Here is a 24,915-nt window from a genome sequence, read left to right as displayed (position 1 = left end):
GGTGCCACCCCAAAAATCCTAAACTGTGATTGGCTATTTTTTAAAAACCATATACATATGTAGCATATTTTTGTGCTTTACATTTTTAATAAAAACTTTGCACATCTATGTAATAAAACAGGTGCATAGGAAAGTAATGCACACTGTCTTCCTTGAAATGAACTAACTGGCCATTGTGATGGACCAAAAACATTGCTAATTAATGTATTTTTGCAAGATAGGCTGTGCAAGAGTTTACATGCATTATTTTAAGTAGGCTACTTTAAATTGTGACTTTGAAAATAAATCTTCTTTTTGTTTCATTCAAAAATTAAGCTCATGTTGCCATTATCTTGTGTTAAAATATAGATATTATTGATAAGGTTAGAAAGGGTAAATAATTGATAGTTAATTGTGTGTGATTGTGCACATATTACAATTCAGTTCTCCCCTGCATAAGTCAGGGCTAGAATGGCAAACTGTGCATTAATATTTTTTTAAATTATTTTTTTAATTTTGCTATGATAGGAAACAAACATCAAGTTGTATGTATTGCTATAGGTGCCCATGTTTGACATTGGCCACATTAGGGTCCAAAGTTTTATTTAAACAAGCATTTCAACCTATGCATACATTCGTGCGAAATATTAAATAGTCTATTATCATGAAAAATTAGAGCAATTGAAAACCAAAGACCATTAGCCCCGGCCCCCGTGTGTTTTAAAAACAACAACTAGATTTTTAATCATCTAATGGAGTGATCCCAGCTGCTGTAGATAAAGTCCCTCAATCTGCCACTGAAGGACAACACCCCCCTCTGCTGTACACCAGCTGTACTTTGTCCAAAAGCTCTCATCTGTTTTCATTAATATAATTACCTCGACAGTTTGACACATGATGGACATTAAACCCGACACTCAAATACAGTGCTGTTAGAAGTGTTAATTGTTATCAAATTCTTCTCTTATTGCAGTAAGGCTATTTCCCAGTGCTGTCACTAGATGGCGTAAATGCATCAATATGGAACAGGTGACAGACTCAGTTGCTATGGTGATGACGCTGGTGACAAAAACTAGAGCGACTGTCTGGCAACTGTTACTTCAATGTTTTATATTAAACACTGTTAATAAAACACGTTTTAAAGCGTTTATCTTGTTAAGACTGTAGTTTAAATTTGTTTTGTTGACTTAATGATTAAATGACTGTGATTGAATGGCTCTAGGTTTAGATATAATTTCCCCTGGTATCCCACAATGCATCGCTTTATTTTGTCTTGTAGCTCAGGGAGATGATAGGAAAGTGACACAGCCACCCTCCCCTCTCACCCGACCGAGGCGAGCCCCCCTGACAGCATCACCGACATGCCCCGCAAGGCTGGACGCACTTAGCCGGTGCTGCTGGTCGGCTCAACGACAAAACACGACATTTTGCAAGATATTCGACGATCGCTTATTATTAGCCACAAGGTAAGCTCTCTACCAGATGATGTGCTGCTGCTAGCCTCGTTAGCTTTTTCAGCTAGGTTAGCATCATTAAAGCCTCACACGTCCTTCCTATGAATGGAGATTGTTTCATTGAATGACATCTTAAAATTGTATAATATTAGTGTCGCTTTGCTTATTCGAAGACGCAATAAAGCGTATTTTTGAGTACTATAAAAATATTTTCTGCATTAATGCCTGTAGGTTGACTTAACCAAGACATTCCTGCTCCTTTGTTAGAAATATTGTGTTTTTTTTAAATAATTTGCTGCTGTTTTGTACGAGACTAACCTTACTCAGAAGACCCATTTGATGGATTAATCATATGCCGTATGTATCAGTATGTGTGTGATAAACTCAAACCGTGGTTGATATATTTCATTTTGCAAAGCAGGATGTTATTTGCTTGACAGATTGTAAACGAGGTTTGCCGTGTAAATATGTTTTGTTTTTTTAAACTGGACAGCAGCAGCAGTACATAACATTAGCTGCAAGGGCAGCCTTTTGTGATGAGCGGACGAAATGCAGTGATGGCATCCAGCAGCACAGCAGGTCATAAAACAAGCAAAGTGTGGTGTTTTAGGTCGTTCACTGGCACAGCTCGCAAGCCCCGGGTTCTGTTTGATAATGATAGAAGACGGTCAAGCCCCTGAATGATAACGATGTCTGAAGCTTGACATTTTCAGGGTTTTGTTAGGTGATGATCCTCTGGCAGCCTTACAGCCAGCAGCAGCAGCAGTGGTTAAATGTGAGATGGGGGTTCTGGGTGCTGTCCGCAATGCAGGTGCTGAAACAGAAAGTGCCGTGGAAAGTAATAGTACACGCAGTTTATGCCCTCATATAACAGAAGACGGTGTTATTGCTTGTTGTATTGGTTTAGCTGGAATTAAAACCCGGCGTTTCTCTCTGTGTCAACCAAATTCTGTTGTCATTGTTGCAGTGGTAGGAGTTTAGCTGTTGAAGTTTTCTATAACATAAACATGTGCAAACAAAACATATTGATTATTTTACAACTAAAATACAGCTGCAGAAATAATGAAAAAAACCCATAAAGAAAACAACAGTACACTTTCTTTAAAGCAAAGGTGAATAATGGACAGGTGTATGAAGATACAGCTCCTTCACAGGAAGACCAGTGACTGCTTAGCCTTGTTGTGGCTAAGGATGGAAGCTACTAGCTAATGTTTCATGCTGCTGCAGTTCATTGATTATTTATGTTCTCTGTATGAGGTATGCTGGTTTGTTTATAAAGAAAAATAAGTCCACGCCTGAGTCATGCTTTTTGTATTATTCTCTGTCTTTTTAAAACAGTCATAGTTGTTTGCGTTTACCCCCCCACTGTGTCCCTGAACAAAGAAAGGTAAACTTTGTCTCTCTTCAATGTATTGATAGTATGTTCACCTTTTGTACCAGTGTCACCTTCATGATTTGGCATTAGCCATGTAGTGAAGCTGGCTGAGGTCATGTATTTGTAAATGGAAAGCTATTCTAGGAAGAAGCTGGGGTGAGAGATGTGCCTGCAGCCCAGGGTTTACCGGAAGGACTCCACATTACTCATCAATAATAGATCATCTCCTCAGCCTTTATGACACACTGCTTGCTCTTTATTTGTGATACTAGTCTTTGTTTTCCTTTTTCTTATCTTTGCCTCAGTTGCTAATGACAAAAAAGACTCACACAGACAATTACTGAAACCAGGGAGTGTGTCCAGCAAGGTGTCATGGGATTTATTATTTATGTAAGTGAGCTGATGATGTAAGAGCGAGAGGCTCTGGGATGTTTTATTGAAGCACACTTATGTATGCAGGGAGAGGCTTTCTCTGCACTCAGGAGGGCTGTTGCAGGGATCAATGTGCTCTCAACTCTCAGTACAGCACAGTTGTCTGGCAGAGGGTGGAGTTGTTGGAGCTGAGTGATTGTTTCTCTGCCTCTGGCTCGTGAGACAAGGAAGACCAGGGAAGGGAGGAGGGGGAGGAGGAGGGGGAGGAGGAAGGTGGGGCAAGGCAGGGAAACAAGGAAAAGGCATGCTTAATACTAGCAACCTCCATGCCACACCCAGTGGTTTTCTGATTACTATCAATGCGTCTGGTTTATTTTTAAATTCTTTATTACTTTATAATAAACAGGGCCATGACTCAACATTAAACCAACAGATTTAAAGACACCAAACCTCCCTTAAAGGCGGTTTTCCATTGACAGTCAAAAACAAGATACTACATTACAGTGAAAAGCAAATATACACAGTCAAATAACATCGTGTGGATAAAGTTAGAGATATGCTGCTTTGTGTTTTTTTCTTTTTTGTGCTTGTTTGAACACAGAAAAGTATGTTTTCTAGCAGTGAGAGATGTCTGTTATATTCATTATAGTAACCAACGGAAGACAAACTGTGCTGAAGTGTACTGTATACCAGAGAAAGAGTCTAAAGAGAAGACCTTTCTAATTCGACTTTCACTTTATATTCTTACCTTTTTGTCTGCTCTAAGCAAGCCGAGATGTGGTAGAAAGAGTATTCCCACTGTTTGTCCTAATAACATTACAACAATCATTGTGTATTAGATTAGTGTGTATTAGATTAGGGTTACCTTACCTTTCAGATGTCTGACTTAAAGGGTCGCACTTCTCATTCTAATGTTTTCAATCGACAGTTTACAGCAGGCGAAATGCTGCTGTAAATGAGTGTGCCTATTTATGGTCACCAAGCCTTTCTCTGCTACAGTCACTCCGCAGTATTGACCTGGCCTTATAAAAGTTGATAGCCTACACACCCACTCTGCGTATTCATAAAGGTCTTCCGTTCTTTGTCTTAGCATGTTCGCTGCTGTTTTGATCAACAAATAGGAATACAGGTTTTACACTTGATTTGTTGTTTTAAGTGCACAATAGCCTGCTTTGCAAATGCATTTTTATAGTATTATATAAACAATTATCAGTTCAAGCTGTCATACAAATCCGAATGTCTCGTCTAGCTGGCAGACAAAGCAATGTTGGAAGCCTCTGAAAACCCCAGATGTTTATGGGATAAACTGTAAGAATTGACATTTTGGTTTGACGTATTGACTTTTTATTTTGCTCTCCTTCTCTCTCTTTTTTAACTGCCTCTCCTGTGACTGGAGGTTGTTAGGGCTGGTGTGTCTGTGAACATAATCAGCCATGGCGTCAGCAAATGTTACACTGGAAAATCAGCTGCACAGTGCACAGAAAAACCTGCTCTTCCTCCAGCAGGACCATGCCAACACGTTGAAGGGGCTTCATGCAGAGATCCGCAGGTTACAACAGCAATGCACAGGTGAGCACGGCCACGAGCAGCCGCCGCCCTTCTCTTTCAAACTCTCACATTAAAGAACTTCTTAGAGGCTCTCTCTCTTTATCATGAAAGCAGAAGGCTTGCTTGAAAACAAACAACAAATGTCAATAAAGATCCCATTAGTATCCTTGAATTCAAAACAATGCACATGTACGTTGTAATACCTAAATGGATGTTTGAGACCTAAAGAGAAAAGATGCAGTGGTGCCACTGTTAAACCTTTTAAAAGGGAATTGAATGACTTATTGGAAATGCACTCAATGGTAAGTGAATACACCCCGCACACAGCAACATCTGCATTCAGCACATCAGCACTGATAAATGTACTTATCGATGGTGACCCAGGGAAACAGAACACTGTATGCAATAGCCCTGATTTAACCTATCACGAAGCTGACGTGGCACTCACACTAATCTTGCTCTGCCATTTGGAAAGCACTGACATGCATCCCTGCTATTTGCTCAGTGTGAGGATCATGCTGTTCAATAGCTGAACTGTTGCAACATCATGTGATGAGGACATGTAATTAACCCTCTTCTTTCTTTATAGACCTGACATACGAGCTCACTGTGAGAAGCTCTGATCCCTCAGGTAAGCCTCCATAATACCAAACAGCACACACACACACATCTGTTTTTACACTGATGTCCAATTTCTAGGTTGATACGTTACCATCAGTAATTAAAATGATAGAAAATAATTGAATGATCTGATTATTTTAATCTGTGATTTTGTCAGGGTAAAGCCCCATGATTGTTGTTTCATTAAGAAGCAGTGATCTACTGTGTGAGTTACAGTAAACAAACAAATACACGGTTAGATTGGACAGGAAACACCTCAAGTATTTAAATCAGGTTCTTATTTCTTCAACCTGGTTTAATAATGACATTTATTCTAGTAAAATAGCAGTAAAGTGCACAACAGCAGCAGCAGCAGTAGGAGACTAAACTTTACAAAAGTCAGCGCTGTAAATCTGTGTCAGCGGATGGGCCTGTGAGCAGAGAGCGCTGCCTGTTTCCTGGTAACACACATTCCCACCCAGGAAGCGTTGCATTGTGGGACTCCCTGCTGTTCATTAGAGAGCCCACTGCTGCGCCCCTCCCCCGACATTACCATGGCTGTGACATGGAGTCACAACCAGGTCCACTGTCTTTGTACTGGCTTCAAGTACAGCCAAGTACAGTCAGGGAGGCCTCTGGTAGACTGCACACAGTCGAATGTATTTACAGGCTGCTGCTGATCACGCTGATGTGTGTTTTAGAAACATATTTCAACTCACCAGGATTAACTACACGTTAGACTTTTGTCTAACCCAGATCTGACCAGTATTGTTAGGACCTCCAGCTAGAGGCACTATCATGTTAATGTGGGGCATCTCAGAGATTGGAGTGCAGGAAATCAGATTATCTGTCACAGCGCTAATGCACAGGCTCCATCCTGCTTAGTGCAGCTGGACCCAGCTGATCCAATTTAGGGGGAAAATTCACCAGATGAAGGGAAAACAACAGTTATATGCACATCTTAAGAAATAATAATACACAACTTTCTGACATTGTGTTGTATTATATAACTATATTGGTTCTTGCAACACACACAAACATGACTGTATGTGCTGTCTCTGGGTGGGGCAGGTGGAGGCAGTGTTGGTGAAGGTCAAAAGAGGGCGATGTGCTTATTGTCTGGCAGAGCTGTAATGTGAAACTGGAGCTCTCTGCTCACTGAAGATGAGTCTCTTTAGGATCAAACTGTCTCTGTCTGCTGACAGACTTCCCATAGTCAGCACTTAATGTATTAACGATTTGTCCAGTCTGTGTATGAGTGTATTCCTTGTGTGCACCTAATGATGTTTACTTGTGTTCTTAACTTTTTTTGAAAATTGTGTATGCAGACAGCAGCGAAGTCCGATGCAAGGAGCTGCAGAGAAGATGTGAGGAGCTGGAGGCCCAGCTAAAGAAGAAGGAGGAGGAGAACACAGAGCTCCTTAGGGACCTTGAGCAAAAGAATGCTATGATCTCTGTTCTGGAGAACACCATCAAGGAGAGGGAGAAGAAGTATCTAGAGGAGCTCAAGATGAAGAGCCACAAACTGGCTGTGTTGTCTGGGGAGCTGGAGCAGAGAGCGAGCACTATAGCTTACCTGACCTCTCAGCTTCATGCCACCAAGAAGAAGCTGTTAGCTGGCAGCTCGTCTGAGGCCAGCCCCAACGTTAGTCCAGTCACCTCCTACAAGCCCACTCCTCCCCCTGCCAAGGACAGGCAGCCTGAAACCCCGCGACGTCGCATGAAGAAGAGTCTCTCTCAGCCTCTGCACCCTGAGTTAACAGAGGTGTATCGGCTGGGGCCGGATGGTAGACGGCTGGTTCTGCGAGAGACAGTAGAAGCCATGCCCGACCCCACACCTTTCCTACAGGCTGGGAGGGACTCTCCTGAACCACAGGTCGTGAGAGAACGTCCTGCTGTTATCCCCCCTATTGCCTCTGAGCGCCCCCCTGTAGTTCACCTCGGCGCCACAGCCAGCCCGCGTCACAGCCCAGCTCGGGACCGCCAGTACAGGGCTCATGTGGGTGTTGCACACCGCATCCCACACGGCACCCCTCCACTGGCTCCACCGCAGGCGGAGCTGGAGACATTGGCGGTGGACCAGGTCAAGGAGGAGAAGGTTGTTCGGAAGCGCTCAGGAGCTGACAGGACAGTTTAACACTGCAATGCTAACACGCAAATAAACACACACACAGACACACACAGACACACACACACACACACACACACACACACACACACACACACACACACACACACACACACACACACACACACACACACACACACACACACACACACACACACCTACTGTAAACACACAACACTGCAAGAGCAGGACGGAGCCTGACCCACTGTGTAGCCTGCTTTCTACGCAACACTGCAATATGAAAAGTACAAAACTTAATCATCCTTTTTTTATGGTATTCCATAAAAACTTGTTTTTTCTTAATATACATTCGAAAAAGGACGACTACAAAGCATGCCAAATGTTTCTTTATCACCACCCATTGAGATTGTGTATTATATACAGCTTGAATTTTTGCTTAGACTTTTATGTCATTCTGTCTCATGTGGTGTGAACAACCAACCTTCAGCCAAATATCTGCATCAGTGCCTGCTCCACCTGATCAAACGTACACACGCTGTGTAGAGTAGTTAAGGCTTACAGTTACCATTACAGGTCTCTATCTGCTTCATCTTAAACAATAGTCTGGACATATCAACAAGTATAACAAGATTTCTGCAGCTGCGTAGGGTAGAACTGATAATATAAACTGAACATACTCTTCATACTACGTCTGTCATCATCTCGTCATATCGGTATAATAACTGTAGGTTAATGTTACTGTAAGTATGAGCTGCTAAATGTGCAAGAAGCACTAGTGGTGCACATGTGTAAATGCAGTATGGAAACGATGGTGAACAAGCAGTGTTGTTTGTGTCCGAGAGAGTGAGGGAGAGGGTGTGTGATACAAAGCGAGACACTGAAGGCCTTTGAGAGAAGTAAGTGTGGACTTATACGATATCTCTTGATGTTATTTGTGATACACGGGGAATTTTTAAAACACTGCTGTAATAGGATTTTGTGATATAACCTACTGTTCTTTATAAAGGCTGCACATTTGTAAGGAATTATTTTTTAATTTATTGTTTCATAGAGAACACAAAAGCACCTCAGATATTGACAGAAACCACTGCAACAACGACATGACGGTAATTATACTCGATTAATAACCTGCTTTTCACAGTAATATCACCTGTCCTTGAAGTATATGTATAATTCAATACAATAAAGCAATGCTTTTTTGGTTTGGGGACTGGATTTCTTTTGTTTGGACTGATGGATGAAAAAAAGAAAAGATATGTATTTTGATAAGGGGACGTTACAATCCTACATCACATCTCTGCTCCTCAGAGTCTCCAAAGATCAACCATGGGTGTTCAGTTGATTTGATATGGGTTTATAAAGTCCAGAGCATATTGTTCACATCCTGTTCTGGCTCATTGAACAGTAAAGTGCCCACTCGTGCCTAATAAGCCTTCGGTGTAAGAAGAAAAGTAATGTGAAGGCAAAATCCTGTGAGCACTCAACTTCTCTGCTGGATTAGCTGGAAATGAAGTGTTTCATTAAAGTGTTCTTCAAAACTGAGTACTAAGGAGAGAAGGGGGGAGTGTATGTACAAAGGATTATTTGTCAGTACCATCACATTGGTTATAGTAATGACATTAGTTCATGTTAAATTGACTCATTAGAGTGTGCTATACCTGAACAGAGATGTTGTTTTGAGATGAGGCGTGTTTCCAAGAATACCAACATGAATGCAGTTCAGACAGTTGGCCACTAGGTGTCCTCATTTACAGTAAAAGCTGATTAATGGAAGTCAATGACAAACAGGACATACCATGAGTATCCATACCAACTACACAGGACTGTGCCGTATTCAAGAGTTTCACACAAAGACCAGTGTTCTGTTTGCGTAGCCGGACGAGAATCTGATCAGTCATATGATTTTAAAAACAGTTGATAAACTTTCCACAACAGGTCTTCAAAATGACCATGTTATCACGAGAAAACAACCTTTGTCTTGAAATGATGTGAAAATGAATCTGTTAAACAGCGGGGAGATCAGCATGGTTATTCAGAGATATGAAAACCATGTTGAGATCTTGAGAAGAAAACTGAAGTTTACTTATTATCAAGGTATGATATCATGTATGTACGAGTACCATAGTTACTACTGCTATGTTGTGTTCATTTTAGTCAATGGATATATGAAGCGGCCGTGTGAAACTATTAAGTTACTACAGAGCTATTCAAGCAGATCATTTACCTGGTTGAGTCAAAAATATCTATTTGATGGACAGTGACCCCTGGTGGCCAAAGCACTGAAGGCATTCACATAAAAGATGTAGAAGCAATAGACTGGAAATAATGGTAGAGGCTCTGCATTATCTTTATTCTTTAACAAGATTAATTAGTAAATTAAACTGACTTTATTAACAGGAGTTTCATGAACCAGGGGCTGACTGATCAATACAGACTTTAAAGGTGCACTTTGTAGATTTGGTAGTGAAATTTGAAAGTTGGAGAGGTGAAACAATTGCTAAATTTTCTGAACTTAATCTTGTGTGATCATAAATGCTTCATGGCACAAGTTGAACTGGATTCAACTACTCACAATGACTGTCAAGACTGAGGAAGGAGTGTAGTTAAGGTGTTTCCGTCACAGCCACTGACACTGACGCTGACAAATCACTCCAGGCATATATTTGATTAAAATAAATGTTTATTTTGAGAAACGTATTTCATTAAACTCACTTAAGGAAGGCTTTTCTGTCCTCACACATATAGTATGTTTCAGTGGGACTAAATACTGTATATGGTTCATTTGATGAGATCATTCATTCATTTGGCAAAGCACTCTCTTTACTTTCATATTTACAGGTCAAAAGGCCAATGAGTACACTTTATAGTACATTTTAAAACACTAACACAGACACAGTTGTTCTCTCACTGTCAATAATATAGCAAAAAATAAAAGCTTCACTGGTGGCGGCATACCAAAGAGAATATTTTAAACCATTAAAATGTTTTTTCACTCGAGACCTTTTGAATTTTGATGGCAGAGTCAATCTAAAGACTTCAAGTTGATGATTTAACAAAGAAAAAATATATATATATATTTATTAAAACGTTTTGGTAAGCCTCCACAGTAAAGATCTTGATGTAGTTTTTATTAGATAACAGAAAGTGCTTCTTTTTTTTAAATCCTGAAATAGATTTTACAACTATTACGTCACTGTAGAAGTCATTCATTAAGTTTCTAGTGCTTGATTTGAAACTGCTATGAACTCCGGCTCACAGAAATGCTTCAGGAGAGTTTGATATGTTGATGCAGAGCTTCAGACTGGCCATGCTTTGCTTGTGCGTTCAGTGTGCCGGCTCTAGTCTCTTGGCTGGCGATGTTGTTTTCTTCTGTTCAAAGCCTGGACGGAGAGGTGAAGGTGTGTGACGTCAAAACATTTATCTTACAGTGAATAGAGAACAAAAAGAGAAGAAACCTGAAAGTGCAAACCTGAATCTGTAAGTGTTAACTTATTCAACTCTTCCTCCAGCTGCTCATCGGTCATATCCATGGTGCTGTAAGGTACAGCAGGCAGAGAGCTCAGCAGGTCCATACCTGCAAGCCCCGCCTCCCGGGAGGGTCGCAGATCTGTTGTTGGAACATCAGGAAAGTCTGAGATTGAATCCGGTTTGGATTCGTCCATCAAAGATTTCAGCTCCTGCTCCAATTCATCCACGTCTTCATCTACAAAACACAACACACTTAGACCTCCTTCATATTCATACCTGTAATCAATTAAAGATTGTGGCACTGACAGTTTCACCATACCTGCACTGGCCATGCTGGATATGGTCCGGTTCACCTCATCTTGAGTGTCACATAGCTGGTTAAATCAAAGAAGAGATCAATTATGATGTTAAGGGTGTGATTACATTTAAATAATTGGATGTAAAAATGTTGAAGAATCACCTCCTGTATCTGATCCACAAGGTTCTCAGCACGTTCCACCGTCACGTCCTTGAGAGAAAGTCTCAGAGCGGCCACTCCAGCCTGATATGTCTGCATAACCTACAAACATATTCAGTGTGCACAGATTTAAAACATCCTGACTGCAAACCGTGTCACAGATATCTGCTAGAGAGAGCGTTCATGTCTGCACTCTCACCATCTTATCGGTCTGTGACTGGGCTATTCTGTCCAGGATTCCTCTGATGGACTCCAGCTGAGCACACAAGTTGTCCGCTCTCTTTTCTACCCTTTTGCGGCCTCTCAAACACCTCAGTGCCTGTGGGAAAAGGGGACATTGTCAATAAACCCAGTGCAATGGTGTTTGGTAGCATAGATTTGTTTTTGCAGTTAAAGGTTGATGGTACCTGGGATTTCTTTCCTTCCCGAAGCAGCATCCTTGCTTCCTCTTTACACCTGCACTTGGAAAATGCATGGCAGCTTTAGCAAAGCTGCTAAATGGTTTGTACTTTACACTTCATGCCAAAATACATCCATTCAAGCACATTCATAAACAAAAGCAGAAGCTGGAATGCAAAGTCCCAGCCATGTTCATCAGGATCTAAGGGTGCAGTCACACGAGGCACCGTGTCCAAGCACGTTTGACCCCCAGTGTCATCACTTCCTTGGCCCTGGCACAGTTGGAAGAGGTGGGCTTCAGCACTGTATGCTTGCTCATGCACAAGCACAAGCATGGGAACGCAACATGGACATGATGTAAAACCGAGGCCCGTCTTGCATTATCGAGAAGTGTCCCGGAGTGTTAGAAGGTCATTCATGTTCTCTGTGTTGTTCTCCATACTTAGACTAGCCTAGAGACACTATACCACTATACCATACTATAGACCACTATAATATAGTCTTTGCCTGCTATTTTACAACTGTCCCTCAGCGTGAGTTGACGTTGTGAATCAGTCAAGGCTGCTTCAATGTCAAAATGATAACTGAGCACTGTGTTTGATTTTATCGTCTCTCTTGCATGACACACTTTAGTGGTGATCAGATTTTGAAGCGCTCAAAAAAGTGTAAAAGAATTTCAACCAGATTATGCAAACTGCAAATATTCTATTTACTCACTTTGAGAAAAAAAAAGGTGCAGCACAAGAGGTAACCATGCTCAGGCCCAACATGTGAGTCCTGGCCAGCGGGGGACTGGGGAAGGGCGACAATTGTGCTTCAGTGGGAACTGTGCCTAGTGTGAGTGTGCCTAATTTAATTCACACATTTTTAACACTCTCTGAAATTGATTGAATAACCAAAGGGAGCAATATGGGATTCATTTTCTTGCCCAAGGACACGTGGACATGATGGGATTGAAGCAGCAATGTTCTAATTAGTTAATGGATCTACATCCTTAGCTCCAAGTCAGCTGTTTATAGTTTACTTGCATACATAATAAATGAATAATAGTTCTTTTTCTACTTTAAATTTATGTTTGAGTTAGTTTACTTGTCTGCCTCGAGGCCGAGTTTCTCCACCCGCTCTCCCAGCATCTTCTCACTGCGCTGCAGCTGGTAGATGCCCATATCCACCTCACTGACCTGGGAAACACGATCCTGGCCAGGCTGACAGAACTTAACAATCTGTAATGAAGACACACAAGCGTGAAACATAAGGAGGCTTCCTCCTGGTACATAATCTGCAACAAATGCCTTTAATGTCATCTAAAGAACAGGTCGTGATACGGTCATGGTCTCTTTACCTTTTCGCCTTCGTGCAATGAAACTGTCACTTGTTTGTCCCTCTGTAGCTGCAGGAGAGCCATGCACAGGGTGCTCTCGTCAGCGCACACATCAGCGGAGAGAGTGCAGAGCTCTTGAAAAGAAAGGACGGCGCTGCTTGCAAATTCACTGCTCCTGTACACGCCGAGTAATTCTGCTGCTTTCTCCTGCAAAACAAAAGACACATTTGTATCTAGTAGCTGCTACTGTCACTGTTATTTTCCATTGGAAATGTCAGAGAAACTGAAAGAGAAACCATTCAGCACGGTTGTATCAGGACTTACTAGAAATGTTAAGTTTCAGTTTACTTTTAAATGTCCTATAATGAAGTTAGCTCTTTTACTATGATAATATGAGTATGTGTGTGTATAAACGACACAATCTTACTGCATTAACTGATAACAATGCTAAAGGTATGGCAGCTCCAGTTTGATAACCTTGTATTGTAGTGTCTTTTCACTAAAGTATGAAACTCTCAGTTAGACAAACCTTAACAAGTTCAATGATAACAAAGGACTCCTCTATGGCCACCCCGCTGCTTCCCAGGAGAGTGGAGAAGGTCCATTTCAGAGGCTTTACCAGCAGCAGGCCAACACCCCAAGACAGCCAGCCACAGTCCACATTGGCAGCAAACTCAGACTCCCTCTGGATCTTACCACATCTGGCACAAGATAAAACACATTGTAAGAGGAGACTCTTCAGATCAGACAGCAGTGACAGGTAAGTCACATCAGAGCACCCACCTGGCCATAGACTGGATGACAGTCCCCAAGCCCAGCGGGGATTTCTCTTTCCTCCTGAAGCTCTTGTTCAGCTCATGCAGGCTGACACACACGGTGCCTCGGTCCCTGCAGGCTTTTATGATCAGAGAAGTCCAGAAGTCCATCTTGCTGTCCCAGTCCGTCGTGTTAACTTCTCGGTTCTCCTTGAAGTCGGAGAACATGAAGTTCATCCTTTCGTCGTCGTCCCATTCAGGTGGCAGTGACATTTTCGTAGATTTGGACATTTGATTACCTCAGTCTTAACCTTTATTACCTTGAAAGCGTTATATTATCTTATGTAGACCCAGCAGACAAGACACACCAATGAGTCACACAGCTAACGTTAGCTTAGCTACACTCACCTTTTGCCCGAAACAAATACCAACACTCACATTTAAGCTGACATATCGTCTGATGTGGGGAAAGTCTGAGGTGTTGCCGACATGTCTGCGCCAGCTGTGAAAGTAAACCTCACCCTACCATGAAGACGAGCTAACGTCTCAGATATCAACAAAAACAACACATGGTGACGTGTGCTTTACTACAAAGAAACACCGGAAAAAGGCGGTGACAGTAGACAAGAGAAAATGCCTTAACTCCGCCCTTGCGAGAAACCATAGAACTTAAAATAGGCGTACCCGGAACTTGCTCTGCCGTCTGCTCGCGGACATTGTGTCTGCGTCGTGAATGCGCATCTGGGCGTAAGACATTTCACATTTTTTTTCAAATATACATTTAAACAAGGGGTGTCCAAAGTGCGGCCCGAGGGCCATTTGCGGCCCTTGAGGGGATTTTTTGCGGCCCTTGACTTCAAATGAAGAATCAGAAGATTTTGGCCCGAGGCCTTGATTAAGATTGGCACATTATCTTATTTTTCTTTTTCATGTTAACAAGGGCTGAACAATATTCCTAAAATAGAAAATGTTCAGTAACATGTATGTCGTTGTTTTTTTAAATCTACAGCTTTTACTATTTTCCAATTTTTTTTGTAAACTATGAAAAAAAAACGTATGCAAAGTTTTTGCAAACAAGCGGACTGTTGTTTAACCATCTAATGACCTGAGCTAAATGCAGAAAGCTTTTCCAAAGAAATGAACTACGTTACAGGCTTGATTCTGAGAAAAAAACAAATAAAGTAGAACGAAGAAATCAAAATGTTTGATTTCCTTTTATTAAAGGGTTTCTTTAGCGAGCCTTTTCATTCTGATCTACAAAGCCTGACTATTTTTTAAACTATATTTTAAAAAACAAAACCTGTGGCCCGCGAGCGATTCTAACACGACAATTTTGGCCCGCAAGAAAAAAAGTTTGGACACCACTGATTTAAAGAATATAAGATTTCAGCGCCCGCTTATTTCTGAAATCATGCAAGTGAGTACAAACTGCTCATCATAAAATACAATATATTTAATACTAATTCTGATCATTGAGTTAGGTTAGTATGACTGTTTGCCTACATCACAAATAGAATCATACATCCATCTTCCATATTTAACTGCAGATACAAGTGCAGATTGTAACGTCTCTACAAGACTCCTTTGCACTTTAGTTATAGAGAAGCTGATTGTGGCTGCAGTAGTGTAGTTCAGGGGGGTTGATATGTAAATTGCAGTCAGATTAAGAAAGAACCATGATGTTTTAGGGATCATCAACTACATTTAATCATTCCCTCTTCCCACCAGACTCTCCATGTGCAAATATACACAGCAAAAAGTAAAACACAGTTTGTGAATCTACATTAAAAAAGAGAGGACTGGAAAAAAAAACATATATAACTTTAATAATACTCCGATCTTGTTATAGCTCCCACAAATCCCCTCATCACCAACACTTTCCCATTTTTTTTAGTCAAAAACCCAAATTTAAGCAGCAGCTATATGCTACTACCTAATTTTCTACCCATTAGTTTTGCAGTCAGTTCTAATACCCAGTCCCATCAAGTGAATAAATCCGTAGATGCACATGCATATCATTTCCACATTAGTAAGGTACACTTTACAAGATCTACGCCAATGTCAGGAAGTTTGGTGACGTTTTTTGGGTTTGGTCATTAAAACAAAATCAGATTATAAATCTTAAGAATATAAAGTCATATGGCAAAAAAACAGACATAAATATTCAGTTCATTTCGAGGCTTCATGTTGCTCTTTCCTCATGTTGGCTCTGATCCCTTGTTTTTACTGCAGAATGAACATTACATCTGTTACAACCAAAACAGATTCAGAGGTATCTCCTTTATAAAGATAAAAACAATCAAGGATCTAAAGTATTGCCATGGTTAGTATTGCTTGTTTTACATAGTTTTATGATTTGAACCATCACATGCAATATTCTACACAGATGACCTACACAGGGTAACCTACGAACCTCAGAAGTTTTAGTCATTTCTGATATCCTGTCTCATCCAGTGAATCAGTCAGAAGATGCACATGCATATCGTTTTCACATTATCAAAGCACAATATACAAGACATTTCTTTCAAAAATATTGGCCTGGATATATTTTATGCAATACAGAAGCGGTGATGCGGCAGTGACAAGACACTTGTGTTGGCATGTTGCTGATGCTGTGTGTTATCACATCACTTCATTCAGATGTTACGGGATAGTGCATATAATAGTTAAATTATTTAATTAGTAGCCTCGCTTTTACACGGGTGAAACAGCAGACCTTTAGTTACATGGCTTAAACATCTTGCAGTCTCTCGTTTATTTGGCACATGTTGAAATATACTCGGAAACACCTTCTTTTACTCTGCAAACATGTCTACTGTACATGTCTACTTTGCACTGAGATCCACCACCAGGTGCTGGTAGGCCAGGGTGTTGCCTTTGAAGCTTGCAGCCAGCAGGATGTCCTTGTTGTCAACAGAGACCAGGCTGAACGCCCGCGGGGCCCTCATGTTGAGCTCCTGGAATGGCTGAAAGCGCTGAGTGAGGTCATCCCACAGGTAAACTCTGGAGAAAGAGAAGTCACTCCCCAGGATGAGGTACTGCCGGAGGCCCACTGTGAAAGGATACACCGCCATCGAGCCACGAGACGGAAGAGTCTGGATCTCCACGAAGCGCTGCCCCTCCCAGCGCAGGATCTTGGAGTCACCTATGAAGCGCGTCAGGCAAAGGTAGAGAACCTTCCTCACCCAGAAGTGCTTCACCATCTGCACGTCAGCCAGCTCTGTTATCTGAGAGAAGAAAGCAAACTGCTTCTGGTTTCGGTTCCACTGGTAAACCACCGGAGGCTGAGAGGCGCTGGAGAGGATCAGATGAGGCTTTCCTCCAACATCAAGGAACTCCACATGGGTGTCCCGATGCCAGGGGTGGAGGGACTGGTGGGAGTAGAAGCCGTTGCTGTTCCAGCGATAAATGCTGGTTGAGCCTGCTTTGGAGCTGTCTGCCACCACAAAGTACCACTCCCCATCGATCTGGAAGGTGTCCACGAAGTTTGGCTTCCTTACACGGGTGGTGTCAATGTCTTGGATCTTAACAAAGCGTTGTGGGTCCTCTTCCCACCTGTGGTAACACAAAGGCTGTTATAGTTTTCCTAAAGTTAGTTCATGATTAAAGTCATAATTAGTATTTTAGGACTTTACTTGTGATTGTTACCAGTTGGCCTCATCGCAGAAAATTATACAGTATCATGCTACAGCAAAATGCAGATTAGCTAAGCTTAGTATTACACTGAAAACAAATGGAATAAGCTAGGCTCTATCCACCTACCCTCATATTTTTAACATGAAAAAACAGAGGAATAAAAACGAAAATCTGACGTTTTATGAGGGTTATTTGCTCGACTATTACTTGGCAGAGAGCAGTCGCCAGGCAACTTGTTGAGAATTAAAAATTGCTGTTCCCAGACAAGAAAGAGAATGCAATAACAGTCAAAAACCTTCCTTAATTTGTGTGCATTAAAGGTTAAAGGTTTAACGGTTGTGGCTGCTAGATGTTTTATAAAGAGTCAGACTAGTTTTTCTTTCCTTTTTTTTGCACAAAGAAGTAATATTAGTGTTTATCGCCTCACACAACTCTCGACTACATGGCAAAAATTTAAGAAATTACAATGTTACAATTTCATTTAGCGTACGCTTTTTTCCTCAGCGACATACATCTGAGAGTAAGTACAACCAGTGTTGCCAGATGTACGATAACTATCGTATTTGTACCATGATTTTGCCCTCTGTACGATGTACGATCAATAATTGCAGAAAAGGCCAAATGTACGATAATTCGGCAATAATTAATTGTCACCACTGGAGGCACCACAGAGGAGTCTATAGCAACTTTATAGAGTCATGGTTTCTTGATATGCTGGAGGAATTTATCAGGTTACAAGGTAAACCTTACTTGTAGATATGAGATCCACCAAAAAGTTGAGCCACAACCATGTAAAGACCGTCTGTGATCACCACAGGTTTGCAGTACACAGCCGAGCGAGCTGCAGAGAGAAAAAGCAATCAAGATGCAGTTTGGAGAAATATAATGGTCAAATATTCATGCTTGTATCGACAGAAACTTACAGGTTATGTTATGAAACTGCCTGAAGACCATCTCCACATGATCCCACACATACAGGGTGCAGAACCCTGAATCAGGCTGAGCAAAGGCAACAAACTGATCCCCATTGAACTCGTAGGACTCCACTGACACAGAGTGGAAACGGAAGGTCTCATAAACAGCGAAATCTATAAGAAACAAAGCACAATCACAATTCCCATTAACCAAGAAGATCTGCTTTGTCAACAACTTTAGCAAACAACTGGAAAGAGACGAGGTGAGACCTGCGCTTATGCAGTTGAAGTCTCGTGGTGCAAGGTCATGGATCCTGCGTCCCTGGAATTCAAAGGGGCTGGCACAGTAGATCGCAGGAACTGAGGTGTTGGTCTTCTCCATCCAGTCCACCAGCCACTTGATTTTACAGTCACAGCGGAAAGAGTTTCCCCGCAGGTCTCTGAGTAACAGAGGGGGGAAGTGAGAAATATATCAGCATAGATCTCTAAAACCTTACAAAAAGAACACAGCAGACAAAAACATGAGACAGAAGGGACAGGCAGTTTGGCAGAGTTCAGGACTCTCTTAAATCCCACAGGAGATTCAGCCAAGCAGTGTTTTGTAGTGACAGACTGTGGAGTCAAAGCCCTTGGGATGTGAAGATGCTGCTTTGTTTTGAGAGAGGGCACACTTACAAATCTGTGAGGATGTCAAGGTGTTTGAAGAGATCTCTCGGCAGCTGCTGCAGGTTGTTATTCGACAGAGATCTGGAAAAAATATAGAAATAATTGTCTGTTAATTTTATTCATCATTTTCCATCTTGTTTTAAAAATATTTTAGCATCAACTAACTAGTCTGTTGTGCAAAATAATCACGGGGGTTGGTTACTATCTGATACGTGATTCTTTACGTCGCCTATGATAATGATAATATCATGATTCAGGGATTCTGCAATATTTGAAAACAATCATACAGTGATGCCTCACAATATCTGATTAACTGAAGACTATAAAATGCCCCTAAAAAGGTAAATGTATTTATTCACTGCCCTTTGGTGTCAGTTTCACCTCTTACCACAATTCTTCCTTTAAAGGTCACATATTATACTCCTTTTTAATAAGTTTAAAATAGTCTCAGAGCTTTCCAAAACATGTCTGTGAAGCTTTTAGCCAAAAATCCAATTTTATCCTGTATTTGATCATGCCTATAAAGCCCTCTATTTCAGCTCTTCGCAGAACAGGCTGTTTCTGTGTCTGTAGCTTTAAATGAGTTGTGTTTGACCACAAAGGGCTTGGGTGGCTTGGGCTTTCTCGCTCCATGCCCAATTGTTTATGGTGAGAAGGCAGCAGTGTTGCCAACTTGGCGACTTTCTCGCTAATCTGGCGACTTTCCAAATCCTCTAGGCGACTTTTTTTGTCAAAAGCTACTAGCGACAAATCTAGCGACTTTTTCTGGTGTTATTGGAGACTTTTTTGGTGTTAGAAACTGATGTGAAAGCACGTATTGCTCTGCAGTTACTGTCCTCAACGAGCAGCGGGTGCTGCCGTAAGCCCCTCCCCCTTCCAAAAGCTCTCACAGGCTGTCAGTGTAGCCTCACGCAGCAGACCCAGCTGCAGTCAGAGCAGAGAGGAGACCCACACCACTCTGCGTCCAGACTGCAACGAAGCCACTGCTGTTCCCGCCCTGGTTTACAGAGCTTTGTGTAAATGTTTCTTCACTTTCACACAAAAATAAAACACTGTATTTGACTTGCACAGTCTTTTGATTAAATGTGATATTCTAACATTTAACAATACAGGAAAAAAAATGATTTATGTGAAGTGGGTCTAAGCATTAAAGTCATCAAATGAGAAAAAACAATTGTAGTTCATATTTGGTAAATGGCCAATTATGCAAATTAGGTGATCTTCTAGCGACTTTTAGGACAGCCAATAGCTGCTTTCCTTACTGAGGAGTTGGCAACACTGGAAGGCAGATTCAGAGGACAGAACAAACACCTAGTTTTTGGAGCGTCACCCACCTTTGGGAGGGTGTTACTGCCCTTTGTGATGTCACAAAGGGAACATCTCCAAACAGCCTGTTTGAGCACACATTTTCTAAAAAGTAGAGCAGGCAAAAAACGTAGAGGACGGACTTTTCTCATAGTTGGGGAGTTTGTCGACTAGGGACACATACTAGTGTTGGAAAACATTGTAAATTGTATTTTGCATTATATGTGACCTTTAACTATCTTTCACCCTCTGTATGACATTATCCTGCTGTCTTCTTCTTTTATCCCACTGTCAACTTACCGGATATTCAGGTTCTCTTGTTAGTATAACAGAATACTTACAGGTGAGTCAGGGATTTGAGTCCTCTGAAGGTGTACTTAGAGAGAGCCTGGATGTCGTTATTCTCAATGAACCTGTGAAAAGAACACCTCAGATGTCACACAGTAATGACACACTCTGGAATTCAGCCTGCATTATATAATATTGTTTTATTTTGCAAGATGCTAGTGCTGTCAGTGCATGACATGAAAGGAGCATGACTAGAAGCAGAAATTATTTCTGTAACTGCAAAGTCTGCATCTGTTGGATGACTGAGGAGAAACTGAAAAGCATCAGGAATAACATGAGAACAAATGAGGATGTACAGTGCAGATACACGTCTTGTTATTGTACTGAATGATCCTATTGACCCATTAAATCATTGCAAGAAAGACTTAAAAAAATAAATAAATAAATGACTCCTTACGTTGAAAGCGAATTTCCTGCTTTTGATTACAGAGTTAAAAATAAGACTGCATGCAGCGAGTTTTACAAATGTGTCAGCAGCATCTGATCCTAGCTCAGTTTTGTCTATTGATACATGAGAACATCCTGCACGTGCAGTCCCTAGAGGTGTCTGGATATGAAAACATGACTTTATTAGTATGCACAGCGGGTAGCAACAGTAGTGGCAGTGATGCAGAGAGGCCTGATGGCTGGTCCGCAGCCAAGAGCCACACAGCGAGCAGCCGGAGGTCGCTGCCATCACAGAGAGCTGCACAAGCAATCAGCTAACTAGTTTCTAAAGCCCATCAATTCCCAGAATGGCAGAATCAGCTTTATCACACTATAAAGGCAATATGCTCGCTGTCAGGATTTATTTGTATTTTTTCTTCTGATGTTTTTTGCCATAGTGCAGCCTCGAGTTAGATGTATTACAGTAAGTAAAGTTGATTTACATAGCACCTTTCATTAGCAGACATCACAAAGTACTTAACAATAAAAGATAAAAAGATGACTCACTGTTAAAGAAATAAACTCACCAAGATTACAGTTATCATACACAATAATAAACAGAGGTGTGTAGAGGTAGAGCAAAGTTAAAAGTCTGCAGAAATATTTCCTTTGAAGAAAGTTTAACTTCACTTCAGATAAAGCAATCAAACATATTGGTTGGTACTATAATATAATGTTCAACTAGCAAATGCAAAAAGACAAAGCGAGTTCACAAACCCACTAAATAAGATCAGACAGCAGGGTTTTGTATAATTCCCCAACACCCCCGTCACCATAAGCCCCCATAGGCTACTGCTCATACCAGACTAAGTAAGGCTGTATCACCTAAAAGCAAGGTTGTATTTTACAGCGAATCCTTTTCTATTTGTAATAGACGATAAAAGAGTGTAAAAGGGGATTCTCAAATGCTGCAAACGTTCACGTTCAAACTGCTCTTCAATAAAAGAAACACTGTTGTACATGCATCAAACTCCATAAAGTGTTTTTTATTAATAGTTTTTTCGTTAGTAAGATTAACGAAAGGCAGTGACTTCAAGCAAAAATACATTGTGTGTCAGTAGCTCATGATAAGGTAATACACTTACAGGTACTGCAGGTGAGACAGACCAGCAAAGGCATCATCAGCAATCATGGTGAATGTGTTGGAGTTCAATAACCTGCAAAGAAGAGGAAAAAAACATCAAGTCAAAAGCCCCCCTTTTCCACCGAAGACACACTAAACACAGCACTCGGCTCACTCCCATTGTTAATCAATGAATCCATTATTAATGCAATACAGTCTGATTTGTACAATCTTCCTGGAACTTCAGGCAGCCGTGGAAATGCTGACATGTTGACACTTTATATTTTTGGTTTACATTTTTAGTCTATCTGCACTGTCGTTAATTTACTGCTCTGTGCCTTTGATATGCCCCCCAGGGACAAATAAAGTTTTTTGAATTTGAATTTGAACCAAGGGCCACAGGAACCATTTAGTTCCTTGAATAGTTTTGGTTGAAAAGGGGCTTTAGAAAGTACTAACCCCTCTTTTTTAGGGGTAGATCTTCTACCCCAGATCTTACTGTGATTTAGACCCTGGTTCCTGCGGTCAAAATGCACATAGTTCCTCAAAAGGTCCCTAGTTTCAGGAGAAACGATCCTGCGGTCAAAAAGGGGCTTTATACAGAGAAACTAGAGATCAACATCAAAACAACTGATGTGAATATCTAAAAAAAAAACTTTTCCACGTGCCTCTGAGAAAATGTAGAAATTTCCTTTTAAAGAAGTGAAAAACTGTGTTCTATTCTCGATCATATTAAACCTTCAGATTAAATCCAGCTGATTTTATGTAGATAAGTAGATTTCTCTTTTTTTTTAAACTCATACACAGACAAACAAAAACACTTGCTGGGACATGAGCACACGCTCATGATTGCATCTGAGGAGATAAACGTCTCTTTGTCCTGCAGAGCTGAACTGAAGGGAGTCAGTGATCGGCTATGACACTGATACAGAGACACTCAACTCTTATTACTGCTATGTCACCACTGTTTTCAATAACCATTCACTTCTAGTAGCTGAAGTCACTTTTATTGTCACTGTTAAACAAGAGATGTTTGCAACTTCAGCTCAGTGAAAATACGAAGTGTGAGACCGTTTTTTAAAAATCTACATTCTTTTTACCATAGAGACCACCACAGACATGGTTTGATGGAGAATTAAGAGTTAATGATGTTTTAGAAAAATTATGTGTTGTGGGTTTGGGACACTCACAGGAACTGCAGCAGGTGAAGGTGTGAGAAAGCTCCCTCTGGGATTGTAGTAAAGGCTGCATTCACCATCGTCCTGTTAAGAAAAAAGAACTTTAGTTATCACGACGTGTTGCCATGATGACACAGACAGAGCCATAGCTGAAACGTATATGACGTCATGTGTTTCATGTGTCATCCACAGATCTGTTAAGTCATTCTTAAGTCTCCTGAAGCCCCCCTCCCCTCCCCGCTCTCTCTCAGGACAGGGCCCTCCTTGCAGTTTCAATATAAGGGAGGGGAAATCTTTTAGAAAGTGGGACACATAAGTTTCTTCTTCACTTCTTCTCTGTTCTCTAAACGAGGGCACCTCAACCAGACTGTGCTCTGTTATTCCCTTGACTCTAAATGCAATCCAACATCAGATGTAAAGGCGCACCCTGTAACCTTCTCAGTATAAGATAACCTCCCTTGTTTTTAATCCTTTGTGCTCACTTTGATTGAACATATCTTGTTATCCTCGTAAAGATTAAATCTCTCAGAGGAGAAGCTGGTCTCCTGCAGTGAGAGAATCTATTGTTAGTGTCCCTCCCTGGAGCTCGACAGGATTATACTGCCGTGAGCCCTCAAATAAGTTCAACAAATGGAATAGTAAAGGCACATCTTTTTTTTTTTATACTTTTCATGGAATGTGGTCTGGAATAACTCCCTGCAACTGTTAAGAAAGGATGCTTGAAGAAAACATCAGAACTACCTGTCTTCACGTTTAGCTATTAAAAGACAAGCAGGGATTCATGCATCATTACATAATGTAGGGTGACATCAGTGATGTAGCCATCTGTACCAGCCTGCACACTGCTGAGACCTCATACAGGTTAGGAAAAGATGCTTGCGGTGAGCACACAGACACAAACGTTGCACTCACAGAGAGATGATTCCTGGTGGGAAGCTCTTAGGGATGGCCTTAGTGTCCACACAGAAGGCACTGTCTTTGGTGCAGGAGCAGGTCGCAGGACAGCGGGGGATCTTGGGGGCTCTCCTGGCGTTCGATTCCCTCGGCAGGCAGAGACACAGACATAGGAGCGACAAGCAGATCAGCCTGATCCACCTCTGTTTGGGATCCAGCATCCTTTAGCTTCTTGAAGTTTCTCCTGTGTGAAAAGTGGCTTGTTTGGAGGCAGTGATCAGCCTGCCTACTACACCAGCAGCTCTGATAATGCTGAGCGCAGAGCTGGAAGAGACAGCATGAGAGAGAAAGCAGGGGAGGGGGAGTGAGGCTCGTCCTGTGTGTCCTCGGTGTGCAGCTTCCTTGAATCCGTGCAAGCTTTCTCTGTATCTCTCTCAGGGGCTGCTGCTAGCACACTGCAGGAATGACGAGCTGAGCTGCTTTCTCTGCACCAGGACCTGTAGGCAACGTCGCTGACTATGAATTATTGACTATTGCACAAGCAGAAAAGCCTAAAACAAATGAAGAGAGAGAGGTTGAGGAGGAACAGGGTTAAAGGCTCACATTAGTGCAGATGGAAGATTATACTGCTGGGTTCTGCAGAGCTCTTATCAGGGTGAAGTCTTGCC

The 24,915-nt window shown here is 41.5% G+C and overlaps 3 protein-coding genes across 3 annotated transcripts; 1 reads left to right on the top strand and 2 right to left on the bottom strand.

Annotated features, from left to right (window-relative positions):
• Positions 1–1,255: 1,255 nt before the first annotated feature.
• On the top strand, positions 1,256–8,627 carry ccdc92 (coiled-coil domain containing 92). Its single transcript, XM_061037622.1, has 4 exons — positions 1,256–1,445; positions 4,577–4,749; positions 5,318–5,359; positions 6,657–8,627. Exons 2-4 carry the CDS (start codon positions 4,614–4,616, stop codon positions 7,463–7,465), a joined length of 987 nt encoding a protein of 328 aa, XP_060893605.1. The 5' UTR covers positions 1,256–1,445; positions 4,577–4,613; the 3' UTR covers positions 7,466–8,627.
• A 1,452-nt stretch (positions 8,628–10,079) lies between these two features.
• On the bottom strand, positions 10,080–14,408 carry chmp7 (charged multivesicular body protein 7). Its single transcript, XM_061037620.1, has 10 exons — positions 13,846–14,408; positions 13,592–13,763; positions 13,084–13,269; positions 12,831–12,964; positions 11,750–11,798; positions 11,542–11,661; positions 11,346–11,444; positions 11,205–11,259; positions 10,887–11,120; positions 10,080–10,797 (listed from the first exon to the last, which is right to left on the bottom strand). Exons 1-10 carry the CDS (start codon positions 14,106–14,108, stop codon positions 10,742–10,744), a joined length of 1,368 nt encoding a protein of 455 aa, XP_060893603.1. The 5' UTR covers positions 14,109–14,408; the 3' UTR covers positions 10,080–10,741.
• Positions 14,409–15,499: 1,091 nt separating this feature from the next.
• lgi3 (leucine-rich repeat LGI family, member 3) lies at positions 15,500–24,915 on the bottom strand. The gene is made up of 9 exons (XM_061037619.1): positions 24,266–24,915; positions 23,366–23,437; positions 22,198–22,269; positions 20,680–20,751; positions 19,043–19,114; positions 18,638–18,807; positions 18,377–18,541; positions 18,204–18,294; positions 15,500–17,372 (listed from the first exon to the last, which is right to left on the bottom strand). The coding sequence occupies exons 1-9, from the start codon at positions 24,466–24,468 to the stop codon at positions 16,643–16,645; spliced, it is 1,647 nt and encodes a 548-aa protein (XP_060893602.1). The 5' UTR covers positions 24,469–24,915; the 3' UTR covers positions 15,500–16,642.

This window comes from Labrus mixtus, chromosome 5 (genome assembly GCF_963584025.1).
Source record: "Labrus mixtus chromosome 5, fLabMix1.1, whole genome shotgun sequence".
In the NCBI taxonomy this organism is placed as follows: domain Eukaryota; kingdom Metazoa; phylum Chordata; class Actinopteri; order Labriformes; family Labridae; genus Labrus; species Labrus mixtus.
The sequence above is the reverse complement of the archived record's forward strand: the minus strand, read 5'-3'. Positions and strand labels throughout refer to the sequence as shown.